This window comes from Natrix helvetica (assembly GCF_964273705.1).
Source record: "Natrix helvetica genome assembly, chromosome: 1".
In the NCBI taxonomy this organism is placed as follows: domain Eukaryota; kingdom Metazoa; phylum Chordata; class Lepidosauria; order Squamata; family Natricidae; genus Natrix; species Natrix helvetica.
Window position 1 is genome coordinate 78,683,585 of NC_138548.1, and position 22,243 is coordinate 78,705,827.

The following is a 22,243-nucleotide window of genomic DNA, read 5'->3' on the forward strand; positions in this document are numbered from 1 at the left end:
TCAATCCGAATCTATATAGTAAAATCAAGACTTTGCCATCTTGATTACAGAATCAATAGAATTTTATGCAGAATTTTTTTCTGTACAGAAAAAAATGTGAGAGAGATGATTATTATTTTTTAAATGAATTTTTTTACATTTTCATAGAAGACAATTGGAGCAAAGCTTTAAACACACATTTTCAGGTTGTTTGCATTCACAGAAATTCAGCAAAGAACTGCACGTGGAATTATTCACTTGAACAGAGCCCATGGACAGCAGCAAACAGAAAAAAATATATAACTTATTTAACTATTGGCTTTAAGCTGCTTTTCTCTTCCCAGTGTGGAATTATAGACACAATTCCGTATGTGACAATCTGGCACCAATACTCAACAAGCAGACAAAAGAATAATATTTTAGCACATCAACAAGATCAGGCATCCATTGCGTTTTACGAGTTACAAGCTAAACACTAGAATAGCATCATTAGCAACATTCATGCCCAGCACAGTCCATTGCACACATCAATCACAAGTTGTAATAGCTGGCTGGCAGCCAAGATCAGTTTTGAATAGTAATTGTTTTGCAGTGGTCATCCAAAATTGCAGATGTAACTCCTTACTTGCGTCAGGCAAGCGATGATTAGAACCCAGCAAGCATCTGTCTTTAAGCATATAGTTAAATAAGCAGTTATTTTTTCCATTCACTCTTCTCATCCTATTCTTTGCCAACAGCAGTCTACACGCAACTAGCTCCTCTTGTTTTTCTGGCTTTGCTGAGAAGGAAAACTAAGAACCAAGCTGATTGCAATTTACAAAACAAACCACAGGATTAAAAGTTCTCCTCAAAAACAGCCCCATTTTTGTCTCAAGCTAAGATCAGAAGCAGCATGTTTTGTTCCAAGTGTCAGGTAAATGCTGTCAAACCATGAAATTCTGTCCCCAATTTGAAGCATTTGAAGCAACCATTTCAAGCTTGGAATCTCTTGCACATTTTAAAAATCATGTATGAGCTGGCAGATGGTGAGCATCTCACTCATGACTTCCCATATTCCTCAGTAATAGACACTGAAACCCCAGGAAGGCTATTCTGATTAATGTTCCAAGTAATGGCGGCTGCATGATTACAGCTATAATTCAGAATGACACACATTCCCTTCTATGGTATAGGTTCCCGCCTGACAGCTTTTTATCAAAAGTGTGAAAACATAAATCAAAATGGAGTGACAATGAATGGTTACAAAGCCTTGAAGATCTTCTCGCCCATTCTTTGCCTGGAGGCTTTTTTTGCTGTCTCAAAGAGAAGCTCAGCTCATCGCTTGTTATATGTTCATTTTCCTTTAACCCCTTTCATTGTCTCTCCCCTTCTTTATTCCTCAACACCCACCACCACCACCTGGAACCCCTCAGGCTCTTCCACAAAGCCAATGACTGATAGGTTGACTTAGCAATAGCAATAGCCAACGGCACTTAGACGTATGTACAGCTTCACTGTGCTTTACAGCCCTCTCTAAGCGGTTTACAGAGTCTGCATACTGTCCCCAACAATCTGGGTCCTCATTTCACCAACCTTGGAAGGATGGAAGGCTGAGTCAACCTTGAGCCGGTCAGAATTGAACTCCTGGCAGTTGGCAGAATTAGCCTGCAATACTGCATTCAAACTCCTGCGCCACCACGCAATTAGCAACTAACTCATTTCACTTTAGAGATAACATTTTCTTTCATTTCACAACCAATCGGAAGGCTCAATTTCTCCCGTACATGAGATAAGCAGAAACTTCACACTGAGTTTTATTTATTTTTTATTATATATAAATACATAATTGGGCAGAGGGATGGCAAATGTACCCATCCCACCCCCATTCTTCTCACTGTTGTTTCCCACCTCCTTTCTTCTCTCCTGGTTCTATCTTCAAGGTTTGGGGAGCCTGGCGATAGGCAGGGAAAGCCTCCCAAGGACTGTTCAGATCAAATTTGCGGAACTCCTGAGACAATTCCAGTGGCTCTGCGACCACTCGCTTCACCTCATCATCATACCTGACCTAATAATGGAGAAATAACGTTAAAATGAAAGGAGGGCTAAGCTATCAAGGGTGGCTATAAGAGGCATTTCAATTTTTTGCAAGTCATTTCCTCCCCTTGATATATACAAGTGGATTGTTATTCAATACTAAAATGTCATCTTTGCCAATAAAATCTCCCTTGTCGCTGTCTTTTGGGGATGCTACTCCACATGTTTATGCTCGGTCCTCGGCTTCACATCCCCACCAATGAATGAATTCTCATTTGTAGGCTCAATCTAGAAGTGGAGTATGACTAGCATTTGTGCAAGCCCATAGCAGATCTGGCTGTTTGTCCTGAAACTATTTCCTAATTGGCAAATCGCAACTGTATGCTTTCAGTAGCTACCAGCTACCAGTTAACAATGACAGAAGAAGACTTATCATCCCCTTTGTAGATCTATGAGCTTCCTGAATGTATCTGGGTGGCCTCTGCAATGCAGGACCAGGTGGGCTCTGCTTTACTTATGTTTGTTATTATGAGGTATTGTAGAGGAGACCAGCAGGTCAGTGTTGTTCAGGAAGATGAAGGAAGCTGGTTTGCTCAAAGCCGCTTTGGGAAATTATTTCATCCTTGCATTTTAAACCGTAAATTTGCCTGCAAAATATTAGTTATGCAGGTGACGACAGATTCTCTATATGGGGATGGCCATTTTCTCACCAGATCCAGTTTGCTGGTTCTGCTTTCGAATGGAGAACCGGTGAGGGAAGAGGGAATCTCTGGTGGTGCAAATATTGTTGCTACCATTCAGCTGCCTCCAACCCAGATGGACAGTGAGGGATGACAGATTTCCCACTCCTGAATTAGCCCGTTCTTGCTTGCTCTCCTGTCTACCTCACAACAGAATTCCATGGGAAGCCCAGTTTTTTATTCTTCAGAATTAAAAAAGTCACATTATGTTGACTGTTGTGAAATGACTTTGTACATCATTATCTTATTCATACCTCCACATATCCAGAAAGGGGAAAATCTTTCCTGAAAGGATGGCCTTCAAAACCATAATCTGTAAGGATTCGCCTCAGATCTGGATGGTTGGCAAAAAATACTCCAAACATATCCCAGACCTAGAAAAACAGAAATCAGATAAGTGAACAGCTCAGTATGTTGACTTTACAAACGCTAGCTGATTAGTCTGATTTCTCTGATTTGGATTATGATTTCCCAAACATGAAATATTAGCTATTAATTGCTAGGAATGTAGGCAGCTGATAGAAACAACTGGAACTTAGATTAACAAAGGCTTGAGATCTACAAAAGTATCAGTTGTTTTATTTATCAAATTTCCCATCTCACCAGAAGTTACTCTGAGCAGCATACAACAGAACCACTGATTCACCCTTTGTCGAAGTAAATCATCAGGGGTAAGCACAAAATGGGGAAAACATTTTGTTTTGAAACTGGAACAAACCAGATCATCCAGTTTGGCAAAAATAATATTCCAGAAAATACATTACCTGTTATAGGTTTCAGATGAAACAAAATCTAGATGGCTTGCATGGGCCAAGGCTGGTGGGTGCCACTCCCTTCACTCTGCAACTCCTGACACAGTATATTCCACTCACCTGCCTCCCTCCCTCCCATCTTTCCAGCAGCTTGTATGTCTTCCTTGCCCTCAATTGATGCTGCCAGGATCCCAGCATGGTGTGCCCTACCAGCCTACTTTCCCATTTTCCTTCTTTTCTCTGAGACACTGATATCCTTGATTTTTCCCTCTTATGCCAATATTTCTGCCTGGAACAGAATACCCCCATTTTGTTCCATTCGTATAAATAGGCCACCCCAAACCAGCTATTCCATGTCCCACATGGTTTGCCCATGGAACAATTTGTGCATTTCATTATAGAAAGCCCGGTTAGTATAGTAGTGAAGATGCTGGCCTAAAAAAAGGCACGAAAGCCTTTGAACTAGGAGAATCCACCTTATAGCACTGTGGGGAAAATAGGAAACAGGATTATAAAGAACTGCCTTAAATTCACTGCCTTAAATTACATATAAAATAAGGTGGGGGAAAATGTACTAATCCATTTAAATCACCCTGTTAGTAATATTAGCAAAATAGTGTGCAAACAATGAAAGCAAAAGTAGCTCCGCTTTCAACAAAGTATCTGTAAAATGGAAAGGATGACATCTCCAATATAAAATTTGGTAATTTACAAGCAGAATCTCTATTAGCAAAGAACCAAGCCTAAATACAAATGACAGATAACTTTATTTGTTGAGCAGCAACTGGATCAACTTGACGAAAATTGAAATTCAGAATGGATCTATATTTCATTAAAAGGAATTATTCCATGCTGATATATTAAAGAATTCTAAAAGTTAGTTTTATATATAAAAAGCGGGCCAAAAGGTCAGGTTCAAACTGAGGGGAAATATTTGAAAATAAATGAAAGTGTGATTTAAAACATGTTTATTCTCCTTTTTCTTAGTCCCTAAGTATACTTAACACAGTTTTGCAAAAGATGCATTATATATAAACACTATTATCTATTCTTGTCACGTTGTCACTGTATATCATGACAATTTCTTGATCCCCAAACCCATAAACACAAATCCTGCACATCTGGAAAGATTTAAATTAGAGTCATCAAATATGGCCCATCACAACTCATCTTGGCAAGCCATTTACCTATGATGCTGTACTTTCCTTTTGCAACACTAACAGAGATTGGCTCTGTAATATGAAAAAAAATGGTGCTTATTTGAATTACCCAGTTCGGTTTTGGCTCGAGTCAACATAAAACTCTTTATTTTTTTCATTTGGTATACTCTTCATTCATCCCAAATGTTACCATTAAGATAACATATGCTCATCAAAAGAGAAAAAGAAAAATGATTTGGAAAACCAAAATTCTCCTCTGTATTTATATGAAGATTTTAGATTGTATTTGTAATATATAATCAGCATCATTGAGAAGGTATTGCACAGTATAAAAGCACTAGTACATTCCTTGAAATAAGAATATTAGCATGCGTGGAAAAAAATGGAAGGAATGAACATTTATCACTTCCTAAAAGATTTACAAGTAATCTAGACTGCAAGTGTCAGAATGGCTGACCTGCAAATAAGGAATAATATCATAATGCCAGCACTATTGGGACTTTAAGCAATGTTGGTATCAGAAGCTCAACTACTGTAAGCTGTTCAAAGTTCCTGTGAATGAGTTGGGCAACAATATAAATTTTCTTGAATAAATAAATGAATATTCTCAAATGTGTTAATAAACGCCAATGGGAAAGAAGCCAATTCCTTACTAGATTCCCAGGATTATTATCCCTAATGCTTACCTCTCTTTCATACCAATTTGCCCCTTCAAATAATGGTATTATAGAGTCAATCGGTGTCAATTCATCAGTATATGTTTTCACACGAATTCGGGAATTATAGTGTAGAGATAAGAAATTGTAGACAATCTATGACAAAGAATTGAAACGATGGATTAAAAGATGCTTGCTCAGCAAACTCATGAATCAACAAAATCAAAATTGGAATGACCAGATGCAAGGGGGGGGGGGAAGGCCAAGGGTAAAGGGATAAATCTCAACAGGGATAACATCTGTGCAAATTAAGTCCAGTGCAGATCAATATTAAATTATTTTTCAGAGACATTTAACAGACACTCTTAAATTGAACAGTGCTCCACCTGTAAAATCGTTATGAGTTGTTTTAAATTATCCTCCAAACCTGAAGTAAGGCTTCACAAAAGTCCAGGCTTTACTTCACAGAGAAAACTCACATAAGATAAGATCAAAAACGTTTGAATCTAGAAGTATATAGGAAACCCTAGATAGCTATACGGACACACCCATAGAGAAACAGACAAACATATCCATCCACATGCACCCGTGGAAACACAAGGATCAAATTCTGCGCCGATTCCTCTGCGAGCAAATCAACCTTGGGCTGATCTTTTCTTGATTCTGAAGCAAACTGTCATCTAATCTTTGTTTACAAGCAACTTTATTTGGCTGAGAATCAAGAGTTCTTGTTTCACTAACTTCCACTTTGAAAGTAACAATTTGATACACCCACATCCAAAATAGGATGGAAGACAGATCTTACTTTCTCTGATATAAGCGTTTTACAAAACGATATTTTGTAGTGATCTGACTGCCTCGGCTTATTTTTATTTTTTTTAACTTTAACTGAAAAAATCATCTGATACTGTAGAAGAAACATGGTTTCACAGATCTCCGCTCATCTTGATAATGCCAGAGTTTACCCTTGTTGTTTAATACTTAACATTCACTTTCCATTTTTTACTTTTTACTTTCATAATAATCTAAGATTTATTTAGCTAACAAAGTGATGTCAATTGCATATATTTCCAACTGTTAATATTTTCAACTGTAATTTTAATTGCAGCCATCATCTCTTTCAACCCTGTCACTCTTATATTCACTACATAAATTAAAAAAATTATAGAAACAATATACATTCTTGCTCATCCTCTTTCCTGTTCTGAACTATTCTGTTTCTTTATAAAATAAGAAATTGAATTCTAATTATAAATATTGGGGGGTTCTGGCAACTATTAAGCTTAATATATGCCACATTATGGCATGATCTATATCAGGGGTGTCAAACTCAATTTCATCGAGGGCTGCATAGGATTGTTTGACTTTGGGTGCGTGTATGTGTGTGTGTGTGTGGCTAGCTCGACATCACTTGTGTTGGAGGTGCCTGTGGTGGCCCAAGCGCTCTGCTAGAGAAAACGGGTTCCCAAGCTCCGTTTTCAGCTGTGATGGCTTCCCGCAACCATCTGCCAACGAAAAAAGATCCCTGGCGGGCCACCCGCGGGTCCTTTGCTGTTTCAAGGGTGGCCCCGTGGGCCAGATCTAAGCATCCTGCTGGCTGGATCCGGCTCCTATGTTTGACATCCCTGCTCTACATTCTACACAAAGACTTTGTTGTAGTCATCGAAACAAATACCTCTTCCTTTCCTTTCCTTTCTTATTCTCTCCATGCTCCATCTTTTATTAGCAATCTGATTGCATGTCCTGCTGTCTTTTTTGAAACCTACCAGTATTTATTCAGCAACCTTGTTTATGTAGCAAATTTGTATTTGGAAATTTTCTTTCATTTGCCTCTCCCTTCTTTGGCTCAAGTACATATGCCAATTCTTTCTTTCTTTTTCTTTCTCTCTTTCTTTCATTCCCTCCTTCTTTCTTCTCTCTCTCTCTGTTCCCTCTTTGCTTTTCCTTTCTCAATGTAACTACCTTCCCCCAACTTATTTCTTGTTGTTTCTGCTGGAAGGGGAGGGTTATATACTTTTGAGTGCTTTTGAGTGTGGCAGAGATCATCTCCATAGAAAGAGGATAAAATAACCAGTGAAGGAATATTGCTGTATGAGTTATTGTCTGTCTGTTCTCTAAACTCCTGATCTTCAACTCTGTAAACTATTTTTAAGACTTTCTATCCCTTTCCATGAAGCCTTCTTTTTCCTCACAATGGACTGTATATAAAGTCCGACGATCACAGTTTTTCGTTCTCCCCAATAGTAAAAAATTAGATTGCTTTGCATAGGTTATAATATAAACAAACTGACCATGAAGGGGGGGAGCCTCTTAAAAACAAAGACAGACTATATAGCCAAATATTTAATATAAGAAATAAACAAATTTAAAATATGCTAGCAGAATATTTAAAATAATCTGCTAGTAGTGATCCCTCATATGCTATATCCAGGGAATGAAGTTTTTAGCAGGCAAGAAAAACATTATTGCCTCCCCAAACTCTAACACGGAAGATAAATTGTTGTGAACCAGTTAATTATTGTTTAAGCATCTTCAACTCTCTTTCTCTTTACCTAGAGTATTTTGCAATGGGCTCTTAACACTTCTTTTCGCTTGCAATCTTTTCAAAGGAAAAGAGAAAATGGTCCAGTTCAGCTGAAGAAGAAGCAAAGGAAACTTATTGATTTGATCTGAAGCGTATGATCCCAGAAAGAATGTGAATATTATAGCACAAGAAGGACTGGCCCATTCCACCATCTTCACAGTTTTTGATGGATAGGAAAAAGATCAGAAAGCCGATGAAAAGATCACCAGAATCCAGGATCAAGTTATAAGACAGCAAAAAAATGCCCATGTTATATTTTGAATCAAAAATCAGATACAAAAGAGGATGCCAATCAGCCTTCTTATTCAGGCTAAGGTACACAGCATTCTCAAAACACTGAAAGAATGAGCAGAGCAGATGAGGACTCTACCAAAACATTGCCCAGCAGTCATGGTTGTTTTGAATGGATTTAGTGAAGATTTAATTTCCACAGCGCATACACACACATTAGGTGAACTGCACCTCCCTTAGAGGCGTGTGCACTTTCCCCAAGCTTCACCATACCTTCCACGCCCCACCCTCATGCACCTTCCCCAACACTCACTTTACCTCTTTCGTACACTCATGCACCTCCCTCACACACCTCATGCACAGTTGAATCTTCTCCTTGCATCCTTGAATCCCATGCACTGTCTTGCACTAAATGGCTGTCATATTCATTTAAGAAAACTTACACAAGCAAATCATTACGGAGAAGCTAATGCTTTTTTTTCCAGCTATAGTCAAATGAAGTTTTATATAATACCTCCTGGTGGGGAGGGAGAAACAGCCTTCACTGTTTCTTTTAAGCAAATTTTTAAGCAACCAAGGAACTTTCTTATAAATTTTACAAAATAAATAGTGGGTTTTTTTTTAACATCATGTAGTGCATAATATGAGAAGTATTTCTGCATTGGTAACAATTTCCATCTGCAGAAGATGAAGAAAACACCTTTGTCCCAAAACTTCCTGATAGGACACCTGGAAGTCAGGAAACATGAAGCTAGGTAGATCTTAAGTATGTGAATATGCAAGAATAATACTTTCATACTTTCTGATCAGACAAGCTATACAACCAGTAGCTGACCCTAACCCTTTAACCTTAATAGCCTTTGTGTTAAACGTATCATAGAATTCTACAGGCACTACATATTGAAATGTAGATCTTACTTCGAAACGGTATTGCCGACTTGGAATATCGACTGCTGTCAGGTCAATTATGTTTCTGAACTGGGCATTTGTGTGCTCTTTCAGAAAAGCTATCACAGGAAGGATTCCATCTGGATGAATTAAAATTTCCAGCTCACTGAAGCTTGTTATCTGTTAGAGAAAGAAAAAGTAATACATTAAAGGGATTAGCTTCTTATGAAAACAGCAATGCTAAGCAGGCTCATTTAGTGCTAATTTTTAATTTCAGTCATTGACTAGCAAAATGTACAATCTTAAAATTAAAGCCACCACTATGCCAATAATTTAATCTACCCGGTATAAAAATAACTAGGGTTTAAAGTGGTAGCACATTTATAGAAACCTAATTAAAGATTGAAGAAGGAATTTTAAAGTCAATGATAAATACCACTGTATACATCCATCCATATGTGTATGTACAAGTATAAGACACACCTTTTTCCCTTAAAAAAGAGGCTGAAAATCTGGGTGCATCTTATACACTGAATACAGCATTTTTTGTCTCCCGAAACCCCACCCCTTTCACCAAAATGGCTATGCATAGCTTTTAGGAGGCTTTCAGAGAGCTCCTGGGGGCTGGGGGGGGGGGCAGAAATGAGCAAAAAACGGGCCAATTTTTGCTCAATTTTTGCCCCCCCTCCCGCAGTCCCCAGGAGCACTCTATAAGCCTCCTCGAGACTATGTATGCCAGTGTGTGTGTGTGTGTGTGTAACATTTTTTTAAAAAAGTAAAATTAGCTTCTGCAGCAATAATCGCTCTTGGCCATTTTAGGTGGAATTTATACATAATATAACAACTTTTCTACTTTTGAAGAGACAAAGAGTTATTTTGATCATCTGATATTATAAACAGAAATAATAGAAAAATGTGGAAATTTAGTTATTCAGCTGGTGACAAATGTCCCCAAATGTAAATCTGGCAATAAAGAAGAATATAAGTTATGGTTTCTATCTCACTGTGCTGCTGGGACAATGATTCAAAATAAATTCTTTATATTTCCTTTACAAAACAGATATGGAAAAGCTTCAAAACAGACTAAACCCCAAATAGTGGTGCTATTTGGTATAAACATGAAGCTGATTGGGAGCTAAAATTTGATTATACATATATAACCGTTCCCATTTTAAGCCCAAATCCGAAGATGGCAGGTGTGATCTTGCCGAAACGTTGCAAAGACAATCTCAATCTTACACGGGAAAAGACTCGAATACAACAAAACCAGCATACCTACACCCGTGAAAATCTACGAATATATATCCATCCATCCATCCATCCATCCATCCATCCGGAAGGCAGCAGTTTCTATTTGACTTTCTATGTCTAAAATTCTCTACCTTAAGGCAAGTTTAGCTTCATCTAGCCCTCATGGTAAAATAGCATTACTGGAAAAATCACGATAGCTTTATGTCTTTTCCGTTACTTTTTCCCAGCAGGTTCTGAAATTATCTGCCAGTTTTAGATGGCCAATCCAAAAGAGTTGCGGAGTAATTTCAACAATTAAGTAAAAATATTTAATCCAGGGCTGGATTGATTCCTGCTTCCCATTGTAATGCCTTATCTGCTCATTAAAGGTAAAGGTTCCCCTCGCACATATGTGCTAGTCGTTCCTGACACTAGGGGGCGGTACTCATCTCCATTTCAAAGCCGAAGAGCCAGCGCTGTCCAAAGACGTCTCCGTGGGCATGTATCCGGCATGACTAAATGCCGAAGGTGCACGGAACACTGTTACCTTCCCACCAAAGGTGGTTTCTATTTTTCTACTTGTATTTTTACGTGCTTTCAAACTGCTAGGTTGGCAGAAGCTGGGACAAGTAACGGGAGCTCACTCCGTTATGCGGCACTAGGGATTTGAACTGCCAAACTGCCAATCTTTCTGATCAACAAGCTGTGCGTCTTAGCCATTGAGCCACTACGTCCCCTATCTGTTCATTACTACTCATTTAAATACTACCAAACACATTTATTTATGAAAAGGTAGGATAGCAATGATGTAAACAAACATAAAAGTAGTTGGATTATGAGAACTGAAAGTAATTTAAACACTTGTTGCATAACTGGAGCAGAAAAAAAATTATTGCGCCTTTCTACCGTAGGTACTCTTTAGTGCACATTTTCATTCCAAAGTGAGCTGGCATTTCCTAGTGTAAGACAAATAATTGGCAGTACTCACCTGGACTTGTTGAACATATTTAGGCAGAATTTCAGCAACATATTCTCCAAAGGCAGACAGCTGTTTCTGTGCTATTTCATCCTTGGGTCTAATTGTGGCTAAAAATAAAGTTTAGAATGGTAAGTTAGGAAAATAAGAGTTTCGTGTTTTGCTCTTCTTTTATTAATTAAAAAACAATTAAAAAGTAAAATCAACAAGCTATGAAAATAATAGTTGGGGCCAAAACCTGGCTAACGTAAAGCAACTAAAACCCTTTGAAAATACAACATAATTGTATGTGCATGCCTACAAGCAATCATACAGTATTTACTGGAGCCCTTTGACACTCTAATGAGTGACCGTGAGTGAAAGGAGAACGAGAACTTTGCTTACTACATTTCAAAGGCAAGACAAAGAAAAGGCAGGCACAATGGAAATTACAGTATAACATTGGAATATTTTCAGAGAAACCTACATATGGATTTATTATTATTTATCCCTTCCTATTAGGTTAGCATGTTAGCCATGCTGTGTTTGAGTTATAGTCAATGAATACAAACAATTTGGTTTGCTGGGCCACAAGTTTCTGACTGAGTTTTTTCCCTGTCACTACTCAGGAAAGTGATGCAGTGGCTCAGCGGCTAGGATGCTGAGCTTATCGATCAGAAAGGTCGGCAGTTCGAGGGTTCAATCCCCAGCGCCGCATAATGGAGTGAACTCCCATTATGTCTCCCAGCTTCTGCCAAACTAGCAGTTCAAAAGCATGTAAAAATGCAAGTAGAAAAATAGGAACCACCTTTGGTGGGAAGGTAACAGCGTTCCATGCGCCTTCAGCATTTAGTCATGCCAGCCACATGACCCCGGAGACGTCTTTGGACAGTGTTAGCTCTTCGGCTTTGAAACAGAGATGAGCACCGCCCCCTAGAGTCAGGAACGATTAGCACATACGTGCAAGGGGAACCTTTACCTTTTACTCAGGAACACTTCAACTTGCTGTGAACTTTTCTTACAAGGACACCAGTTGATAAGTAAGGGGGGGGGGAAACATGTCAGGTTTGATAGTGAACGCAGTTTACATGTGTACGGACGTGTGTGTGTGTGTGTGTGCGTGCGCGCCAGTAATCTTTCACTACTGCTTAGTATGTTACTACACACTAAAGCAAGCCTAAAGTTATTCCAACTACCGTGTTTCCCTGAAAATAAGACAGGGTCTTATTTTCTTTTTACACACAAAATAGGGCTTGGGCCTTATTATGAGGGGAGAGTTTATTGTTTTGGGGTTGCCGGGCGGCTGCTCTCTTGCAAGCGGGCTGCCAAAGAGCCGGGCACAGCCTCATGGGCGAATGGCTGTGTTGCGCTGTCGCAGCAGTGCAACACAGCAACCATGAAGCGACCACGCTCACGAGCAGCCACCCGGCAAACCCCCTTTGCAGCCGGGCACAGCGCCATTCACTGACCTAGGGGTATTGCCAAGCCGCGTGAGCGCCTGTTCGCCACCGCCCAGCTCCCATGGCTTGGCGCCTTCGAAATGGCAGGGAATGGCACTCTGCACGGCTGGAGGGGGGGGGCGTTATGTGGCGCTAGAGATTCGAACCTGACCTTCTGATCAACAAGCTCAGCGTCTTAGCCACTGAGCCACCGCATCCCATTGAACCACCGTGTCCTGGATGTACATCAAGTTAGTACATAAGGTATCATGTACTAACTTGATGTACTACCATGCAAAACGTCAAAAGTAGTATTTCTGAATTCAGTTCAGAAACATATAAATAATTAATACAACAGCCAAAGAACAAGTTATGTTGCAAAAAATGTAATGCGTATATCAGCAGCTAGTCTGACACAAATTATGTCATCTGTACCCTTTCCATCATCTTTATGGATAGCTCCATATGGAGTACACTGCAGTAATCTAACCGTGTAACCACAGGTCACTGGCATCACTGATCCATAGTGCAGGTACACTTGTACCAGCTCCACCTATAAAAATGCTACCTTAGTCAGAGCCTTCTCCCACTGCGCTACCAGGTCCTCTAAGTGCAGAAACCTGGAAGGAGAGTGCAACTTCATCCAGAGATCTCACTGAAACCAAACTAGAGCCAATATATTTCAGTAACTCCTTCGTCCTAGAATTCAATCTGAGCATGTTTTATCTCCCTTCCCAATCTTTTATAGCCTGCAGAAACTAGTTCAAGATATATTAATATTTTTTAAAAAGCAATTAACAATATTAAAAAGAAAAGTAATTATTTTTTCTGCTGAGATATTTCAGACATAAAAACCACTAAAAAAAACTTGGCCACAAACTATAACATAAAGTCTTGCAATGATTGAAAGTTAAATATATTAACATAAAAGGAAGGAACTTGTGGTTCCATTCTAGGATGTCCACATATTGTTGGATTACAAATTCCACAATCCCTAGCAACAATAAAAAGGAATTATAGTCCAGCAATATCTTAACATTTAGAATTAGGGAAACACTGCAGTGTTAGCAGGATCTTAAGCATGAATTAGATAGAATATTTTGGAATTCCTTTAGCCACTCAAAAAATTAATATTTTAGATGCACTGAAATAGACTCTTGGCCTACCAAAACTGTCCGTATTGAAAATGCTGCTTGAATATTAAGTAAATCAGACTTACGCTTAGTTTCAGCAGAAGATTTTCCTTGAAACCGGGTCTGCAATAGGACTGCAGGGCGCCCAGCAGCTACAAAATTGAAAAAAAAGTCTATAAAATTATATATTATTCTTTATGCTAATAAATGAATTATGTAGCTATCATCACAATTGGTCCAAAATTCGAAGCAGGTCAAAGCTAATGTTCCATTGGATAATCAATAGGAAATCCCTGAAGATAATGCTACTGAAAAGACTTCAGAACAACTAAAGTACTATTGCTTCATAGTTTAGAGATTCATGGCACAGGGCCTAGTTACCTGCGGGATCGCGTCCTGCCCCATACATCCCTGCGACCCGTCCACTCACACAGAGAGGGACTACTCCGGGTGCCGTCCTCCAGAGAGTGCCAGAGGGCAGCGCCCAGAAGTAGGGCCTTCTCTGTAGTGGGCCCCACCCTTTGGAATGACCTCCCCCCAGACATCAGAACTACAACCGACCTTCGCTCCTTCCGTATGAAGCTGAAAACCTACCTGTTTCGACTAGCTGACCTGGCATAACTCTACAACCTCCCCAGCCCAGGGCATTTTTAATTGTAATTTTAGTTTTTAAGGGTTAATTTCACTGGGGTTTTAACTTTTTAAGTATTGTAACTTATTTATTTATTCTTACCTCCTCTATACGCTATATAATACCTTTGTACGTCGCCCCGAGTCCCTGTGGGGAGAGGGGGCGACTAATAAGTTCAAGTAATAAATAAATAAATAAATAAATATACAAAAATGTTATGTTGAAATATTGTTCTCATCTAAGGAGCAACGAGTACATATGTGGGATTTAAATGAATTTTCTTGTAGATATTTCTATGGAGAGATGCTTTAAAATACTTGGCAGCTCTGTTAACACTGTTCTTTCGGGAAAACAGAATAAAATCACATTGCTCCAAAATGCGTTTTCATTTTAGTATGATAAAAACACATGAACTGTAATTTTTATGTTTATTTGGGATAGATCGATTATATTCCAAATTGTAATGGATTAAAACGGTGGACAAATATAAGTTTAGGAACCCGAGAGCAAAATAAATCCACAGAACAAAATAGAGACACTACGGTGAAGTTCATGTCCATCATAGAAAGAACTGTTTGTTCTCACTACGGTACGTACAGTAACTGTCCATGGCTCCATCTTTAGAGAATCACGGACATTGTAGTTTTGATGAAGGAATGATAAAGACTAGGTGACAGTTCCCTAACCTCCTTAAGCGAACTACATTACCCGGCAACCCGTGGGGAAAAAAAAGACATGTCCTCCAGAAATAACAATCGATGCCCTTCTACCAACAGTACTAATAACATTGCCCCACCAGCGAAGAGAAACTTCACCCAATTGTCCAATTAGAATCAGGCAATTAAGCAAGATCACCTCTCAGCCCGACCCGGGCTAGCCCTCGAACTGCCGCAAGCATCCCCACCGTCTCAGAAGCCCAATTCGCAGGCTAGATTTTTCAAGGACTTCAACACCGATCCATCGTGCGCTTGCGCAGCGTGGCGGCTCCTCCAATTGGCCCGACGGAGAGGAAGTCTCGCGACCGAGGCTGTAGAGGCGTTTCCACCGCAGAAAGCCAATCACGCGCCTGACGGTCAAAAAAAAAAAGAAATGATCCGGAAATGAAAGGCGCGCGCGGCTCGGACGATCCCCAAGAGCTGGCTTCTGGGAATGCTCATCTCGAAATCGGAAAGCGCAGCCGCTCCTCCTGTTGTACCTCACGACCGATCCCTCCGTGCAGTCCCGAGACGGCGGAATGAAGGGGGGAATCGCAAGTAAGAGCTGCCGTCGGCCGAAGCCGGGGCGGTTCCTTGCCTGTTGAGGGGGCGGGAAGGTTCGGTAGCCGTCCGCAGGTGGGGCGAGGGGAGGGGGGGGGGGCGCGCGCGCGGCGGGAATTCTGCGAAGTGGCGGCATGTCGGTGCCGTTGTGGGAGACGGCCGTTAGGCAGCCCGTCCCGCGCAGTTGAGGACAGTCCCGCGACACTGGGCTCGAACCAAGCCTTTCTGCTCCTTTGGTTGAGGAGTGGGATTAGCTGCGGCTGCTCGGGAAAGATCAATGCTCAGCCCAAGCATGATTTCATGGCCTTGGTTGCCGTTTGTTTACGTGCTAATACACACAACTCCCCCCCCCCCAACTAAAGTGGTCAACTCCTGCAATCCTATTAAGTCCATTTTGGAGATCACGATGCATCGGATTAGATAGTTGCTAATCCACCAATACTTTTATTATCCTCTTATTCCTTTTTCTTCTTCTTAGAAATAACCTGTTGCTTCATGGTCTACTTCCTACAGTATAAGAAAAAAAAAGAATGCTTTTAAAGTCTAAATACATTTTAGGTTACTGCAAACCAATCATAGCCTCCCTAGTTTGAGTACTATATAATATTAAGATGTTTGCTTAACATCAAATCATGCTTCAGTGGATTTGCACCATATATTGAATGGCAAAGTACCTAACCATGTTTTAGCCCACAGTGGATATGGCTTAAATATGTTTACAGTTATAATGATTCCTGCATGTATTTGTCAGATTGCAAACTAGCCCCTTAAAAACAGAATTTATTTCAAGGTTGTATATGTCAGCAGATTTTAGCATATACAACTATGTATAAAACATTCAGTGATCGTTTTGTATTGAATTTTATATACTGAAAATGTAACTGGTAATCTCTCTGTGATACAGTTATGAAAGAAACACAAAATTTCTTGCCAATTACATGAACTTACTGAAGACACTTGTCTGAGTATATGTCTCATGAACTTGTAAACATCATAGCTATTTTTTGTTCTGGTATTTATGTTCTATTTTAGTTTTTTTTAAATCTAAACAGCAGTACACACATTGAAGTCTATTTAACATATACATTACTTCATAAAATATGATATTTAGTGATTATCTACGACCAAACATACCTGGTGTCTTTTGTGATAACTGGTTTATTTTTTGAGATCTTATAAAATGTATTATGTACTGTGTAAAAAATTGACTCCTGCTGCAGTTGTAATCATTATCCATAATGATTAATTAACTCTTACACAGTAATAATTAACTCTTACACAGTAAGATTCCTTTTCCTACTTCCCAAATTGTATTTTAAGTAAATTTAACCTTAGATTGCTTTACTTAAGGCACAAAATAGTAGAAGAATTCCCAATGTCTATTGCATTTCAGATTACTGGAGGTCAAATCACAGCAACAACATGGACTCACTGCAAGAGACAGGAGGTTCCTCAACAGGAGATACTGGAAATTCCTCAGATGAGGAAAACTACTTTATGAATTATACCTTCACTGATCGTTCACATTCTAGCCGTGTGGCCCAAGGAATTATGAAGTTGTGCCTTGAAGATGAGCTCTTTGCTGATGTCACCGTTTCTGTAGAAGGCAAAGAATTCCAACTGCACCGCTTAGTCCTTTCAGCTCAAAGCTGTTTTTTTCGTTCTATGTTCACTTCCAACCTTAAGGAGGCACACAACCGTGTCATTGAGTTACAAGATGTTAGTGAGAGTGTCTTTCAACTTGTGGTAGACTATATTTACCATGGAACTGTGAAATTAAGGGCAGACTATTTGCAGGAGACGTATGAAGCAGCAGATATGTACCAGCTAATTGCTCTTTTTGAGGAGTGTTCTCGTTTCTTGGCTCGAACAGTGCAAGTGAAAAATTGTTTGCAGATTATGTGGTTGGCTGATCAACATAGCGATATAGAGCTCTACACAGCAGCCAAACATTGCGCTAAATCATACTTAGCACAGCTTCAGGAAACAGAGGAGTTTCTGCACCTTCCTCTTCGTTTCCTGACAGACATTGTCTCAGGTAAGTCAGTTACTAAGATCTATGATGATAATGATGGTTTTTCAACTAGCTTTTAATATATTTATTACTCTGATTCATGGCCTAATTCAGGTTCAGGCCATGTTTTGGGGATAAATAAAGATTTGTTTAAATTGACATGTCAATACAGGGTCAGTAGGAATACCTCCACCGAACCTTTTTTTCAGCTTTCAATGCAATCAACAATTGTGTCTTCTGCAATATTTGCTGTGGACGAGACTTGGAAAAATGGATTAGGTTCACACTTTGCACACAGTCATCTTTGCGGGATACTGCAATATGTAACACCAGTCATTGTAGTTTTGTTTAAAGTGTAAACTGGGCAACTGTTTCATCAATAAAGTATGATTTTAAAAATTCCAACTTTGCACAACAATTTAGACTCTCTGTATGAAGATTCTTAAAAATAGAGGTGCATTTGATAATAGATGAGTTAGAATTTTTCTTGAAAAAGTAAACTGTACTTTACAGTTTTGACTCTGGCTACTCAGTTTTGACAGCTGAGCTATACTAGATAATCCTTTTTATAAAGAAGATAGATACTGCTGTGTTTATACATTGCCTAATTGCCCCGCAATTGGATAAGTCAAATTCTGTATAGAATTTACTTTGAACCTTCATTGTTCAATAGTTCACTGCCCAGAACAATTAGAGACTAGAGTTGAGAATAAAGTCCATTAGAAAAACAAGTATATTGCTCCCTTATTATTCCCAGATCTATTCAAAAGGGCTTTGGCAGAAGCAGATCATCTGGATCTATTTCAATTGGGTTTTTGGACAGGTTATATTACTGAGATTATGTTGATTATGGTAGCAAGACTGAGAGTTTGGTGGTGTATCGGTCAGAACCCTCCATCTCTCAGTGGCTCTCGGTAACTAGAAGTAGGATAAGCATGTGCATGTTATATGCTAGTGATATTTTTACATGGACCCCAATTGTATTTTTAAAACTTTTATTTGTCCTGTTTCAGAATGGTGTCTATTAACAGCAGAGTCCTAGTGATGACATGAATAGCTATATAAATCTGTTTATTAACTAAATAAAGATGCTGCTATGACATTTATAACCTTATACTATTTAGGGTCCTGTTTAAGCCTATCCATACATTAAGACCATTATAGAGGCCTTCTGTCAGTTGTAATCTAAGAAACTGAATTTCAGAGAAAGCTTTTTCCAAAACTATCTGTGAAGATTGTAACTGCCTGCCATGTGGGAGGTTCATTTTGCCTTTTCATTGACTTAAGTAAAAATTTATGTAACTTTCCATGTGTCCTTTTTTGGACATGAATGCTGAAGTACATTGTTTTCCCTTTGTCAATATACTACTGTGTAATTCTTTTTTAATATTGGTTTGTTACTTTTATGATTTTTCTTTCTAATAGAAGAGAGTTATGTATAGCTTGCTACAAGTGCTGAAGAGCACTTTATGGTCTCTGAGCTGCGTGTTTGCTTGCAGATATTTCATTATCCAATTAGGTAACGTCATTGGTGCAAGTAAGTGTGGGGTTTGCTCCCTGTTTACATACAGTAGCTTACTATGCCACTTTTAGCAGAGTTGTGGGCAAACCTCACAATTATTTGCATTGATGTTATTTAGCTGAATAATGAAATGTCTGCAAAGAAGCAACTATGCTCAAAGAGCAAACAAGTAATCATTTTTTTTTGTATTTTATTTTTATTAGCTATGTGAAACATCACCATAAACATGGCATGTAAAACATTTGTGATGAAATATTATATGCAAAAACTAATAGCAGGAGCATTAGAAGTTTCCAAAAGCATTATAAAGTACATGAAAACTAACTTTACCCTTAATTATGCGTAGCTTATTTATAGCGAGTATACAGCATTTAAAGTTTTTCTTATATCTAGACTAGTGACTCTTCTTAAAATGAAATCTTTTTAATAGGGCTGGCTTTTACAGCCATTGATTTTCCTGGTTGCAATTAGATCAGCCAAACAACACAGACTTTTCCACAATAGTCGCCTATACTGATGATTAAGAAGCGAAATCTGGGACCACATCTAACAATGGGCCTCATTACAGTAACATTACAATGCATTGCATTGTTTTACTTTGAAAATGCATGTTCATAATCATTAATTCTGTGAACTGCAACAAAAATATTAAACTCTGAAAATATCCAATCAAAATAAAAAATCTGGTATTTGAACAAGAGTGCAAGGGGAAGGTAATGTGCGTCTTTAGCCAGTGTTGAGTGACATTTCCCAGGTGAGTCACACATTCATTGGGTAGTCTTGGGAAATAGAGCACATTGTAGGATAGGAACTATAGTATTCAAAGGCAGTTTAAATGGATGGAAAAGGATCTGAAGAGATTACTTGTTCTGGCCATTTTTACAAGAGTGTGTGTTTGGTTTACCTCTGCAATCATTCAGATGGAGTCCCGTGCTCTCAGAATCCTACAGCTGCAATAAAAACCTGGATTGGCTTCAATAAAGAAGAACGGGCAGGTTTCTTAGAGTTACTGCAATCAAGCTTAAAGGTAGAGTCATGTGCTCCCCATATTGTATCTGCCCATCCCATAAGATTTGAGTTCAGACTCTGTGTTCCCTTGCTCAGGAATTGCCAACTGCAGAAGTGCATTAGATTGCTTTCCCTTTCTTTTGGAATAATATTCAATGAAACATCATTTCTTTTCAGTTTTTAAATACTTGCTTCTTTCAATGAGATTGGAACACTAAGGTTAATTCCTCTAAAGTATGAAAAGTATTTTAATCTTGGTTATGTATTCCCAGTCCTAGACACATGATTTTGTTTGTATCCCATCTTTTATAATTATTACAAATAAGGTGGCAAACATACACCTCCATAGCAACCCTGAGGTGAGTTGGGCCGAGAGAGGCCCAAGGTGGCCCAGCTGGCTTTCATAGCTAAGGCTGGACTTATACTCATGGTCTTTTGCTTTCTAGCCTAATCCCTTTGAAGGCTAACAAATGCAAGGCTAACAAAAGTTCCCTTTCTTCCTTATTAGGAAATTGGAGAGAATGTTCATATCTATCTGATTGGAAAGGAATCCTCTCGTACACATTCCCTTGCTGTCTCCTTGCACTGTGCTGATGACGACTCCATTAGTGTTAGCGGTCAGAACAGTTTATGCCATCAGATCACTGCAGCCTGCAAGCACGGCAGTGATCTCTATGTCGTTGGAGGATCCATTCCACGACGCATGTGGAAGTGCAACAACACTACAATAGACTGGGAATGGTGTGCTCCCCTGCCCCGAGACAGGCTTCAACATACTCTGGTTTCTGTGCTCAACAAGGATGCAATCTATTCATTGGGCGGCAAAACATTGCAAGACATTCTCTCTAATGCCATCATATACTACAAAGTGAAAGACAATGTGTGGACAGAAACAAGCCAGCTGGAAGTAGCAGTGTCTGGGGCTGCAGGCGTGAATCTCAATGGTGTCATTTACTTGTTGGGTGGTGAAGAGAACGATGCTGATTTTTTTACTAAACCCTCTCGGCTGATTCAGTGCTATGACACTAAAACAGAGAAGTGTTATGTAAAGCCTTATGTGTTACCCTTTGCAGGGTGCATGCATGCTGCTGTTTACAAGGACCTGGTGTTCATAGTAGCACAGGGAGATTCTCTTTTGTGCTATAATCCTCTGCTGGATAGCTTCACTCGGCTCTGCTTGGCAGATGCTTGGAGTTCAGTCCCATCCCCTTGGAAAATTGCCAGTTGCAATGGTAATATTTACATCTTCCGAGACTGTTACAAAAAGGGAGATGCCAGCACTTTCAAACTCAATCCAGCCACCTCTGTGGTATCTGTCACCCGTGGCCTCAAAGTGCTACTTACAAATTTGCAGTTTGTGTTGGCTTGAAAGCCAGGATATTTCAAGGCCAGGACAATGGAAACATCACCTTCAGTAGGTCAGAGAGATGCGTAGATCCTTATAGCTGTTTTCTTGAGGCTGATCATAGTATTTTAGAGAGGTTTCCTACTTTTCACAAGTGTCAACATCTTAGCTCTACACTTATTTTCACTAGCACTTAATTAGTGAATCTGGGTTATGGCTGAATTATTATTGTTAGCATTGCTTCTCCTACTGGTCGGCTTCTGGCCTCCCAAAGTTAAGGCCTGAACCCATTTCTAGCAGCAGTCCTAAGTAGCCAAACTCTACTAGACTCTACTAAGCCATCTAGAGCTAGGGCACCTGCTGTGGATTTTACAATTTTTTTAAATGTATCTCTCCAATACGTGATTTCCTATAAAGTCCTTCTAATTAGAACTGCAAAAGGCAATTTTTGAGGTAGAATTATTTTAAGTAATTCATATTTCAGATTTCTTGTTTTTCTGGGACAAGAAGGGTTGCTGTTAATACATTTCCATCTGATACAAATAGCAAAATTACCCTTGACATCATTGAACTGAATCATTATCCCAATATTAGGTTCAATCCCACTTATACATACTGTAAGAACTTTGGGTACAAATCTCAATAAAGGCCTTTACTGGAACAGCACTATGAGTTCATAATGTTTTATATCTGAGAAAAAAAGCATT

At 39.2% G+C, this 22,243-nt stretch overlaps 2 protein-coding genes across 2 annotated transcripts; one reads left to right on the plus strand and one right to left on the minus strand.

Annotated features, from left to right (window-relative positions):
* Positions 1–1,770: 1,770 nt before the first annotated feature.
* Positions 1,771–15,406, minus strand: NDUFS3 (NADH:ubiquinone oxidoreductase core subunit S3). The gene is made up of 7 exons (XM_081935044.1): positions 15,247–15,406; positions 13,847–13,912; positions 11,222–11,319; positions 9,034–9,183; positions 5,331–5,456; positions 2,987–3,106; positions 1,771–2,023 (listed from the first exon to the last, which is right to left on the minus strand). The coding sequence occupies exons 1-7, from the start codon at positions 15,287–15,289 to the stop codon at positions 1,850–1,852; spliced, it is 777 nt and encodes a 258-aa protein (XP_081791170.1). The 5' UTR covers positions 15,290–15,406; the 3' UTR covers positions 1,771–1,849.
* An 83-nt stretch (positions 15,407–15,489) lies between these two features.
* KBTBD4 (kelch repeat and BTB domain containing 4) lies at positions 15,490–22,202 on the plus strand. The gene is made up of 4 exons (XM_081935043.1): positions 15,490–15,644; positions 17,041–17,685; positions 20,104–20,210; positions 20,700–22,202. The coding sequence occupies exons 1-4, from the start codon at positions 15,626–15,628 to the stop codon at positions 21,558–21,560; spliced, it is 1,632 nt and encodes a 543-aa protein (XP_081791169.1). The 5' UTR covers positions 15,490–15,625; the 3' UTR covers positions 21,561–22,202.
* Positions 22,203–22,243: the final 41 nt, after the last annotated feature.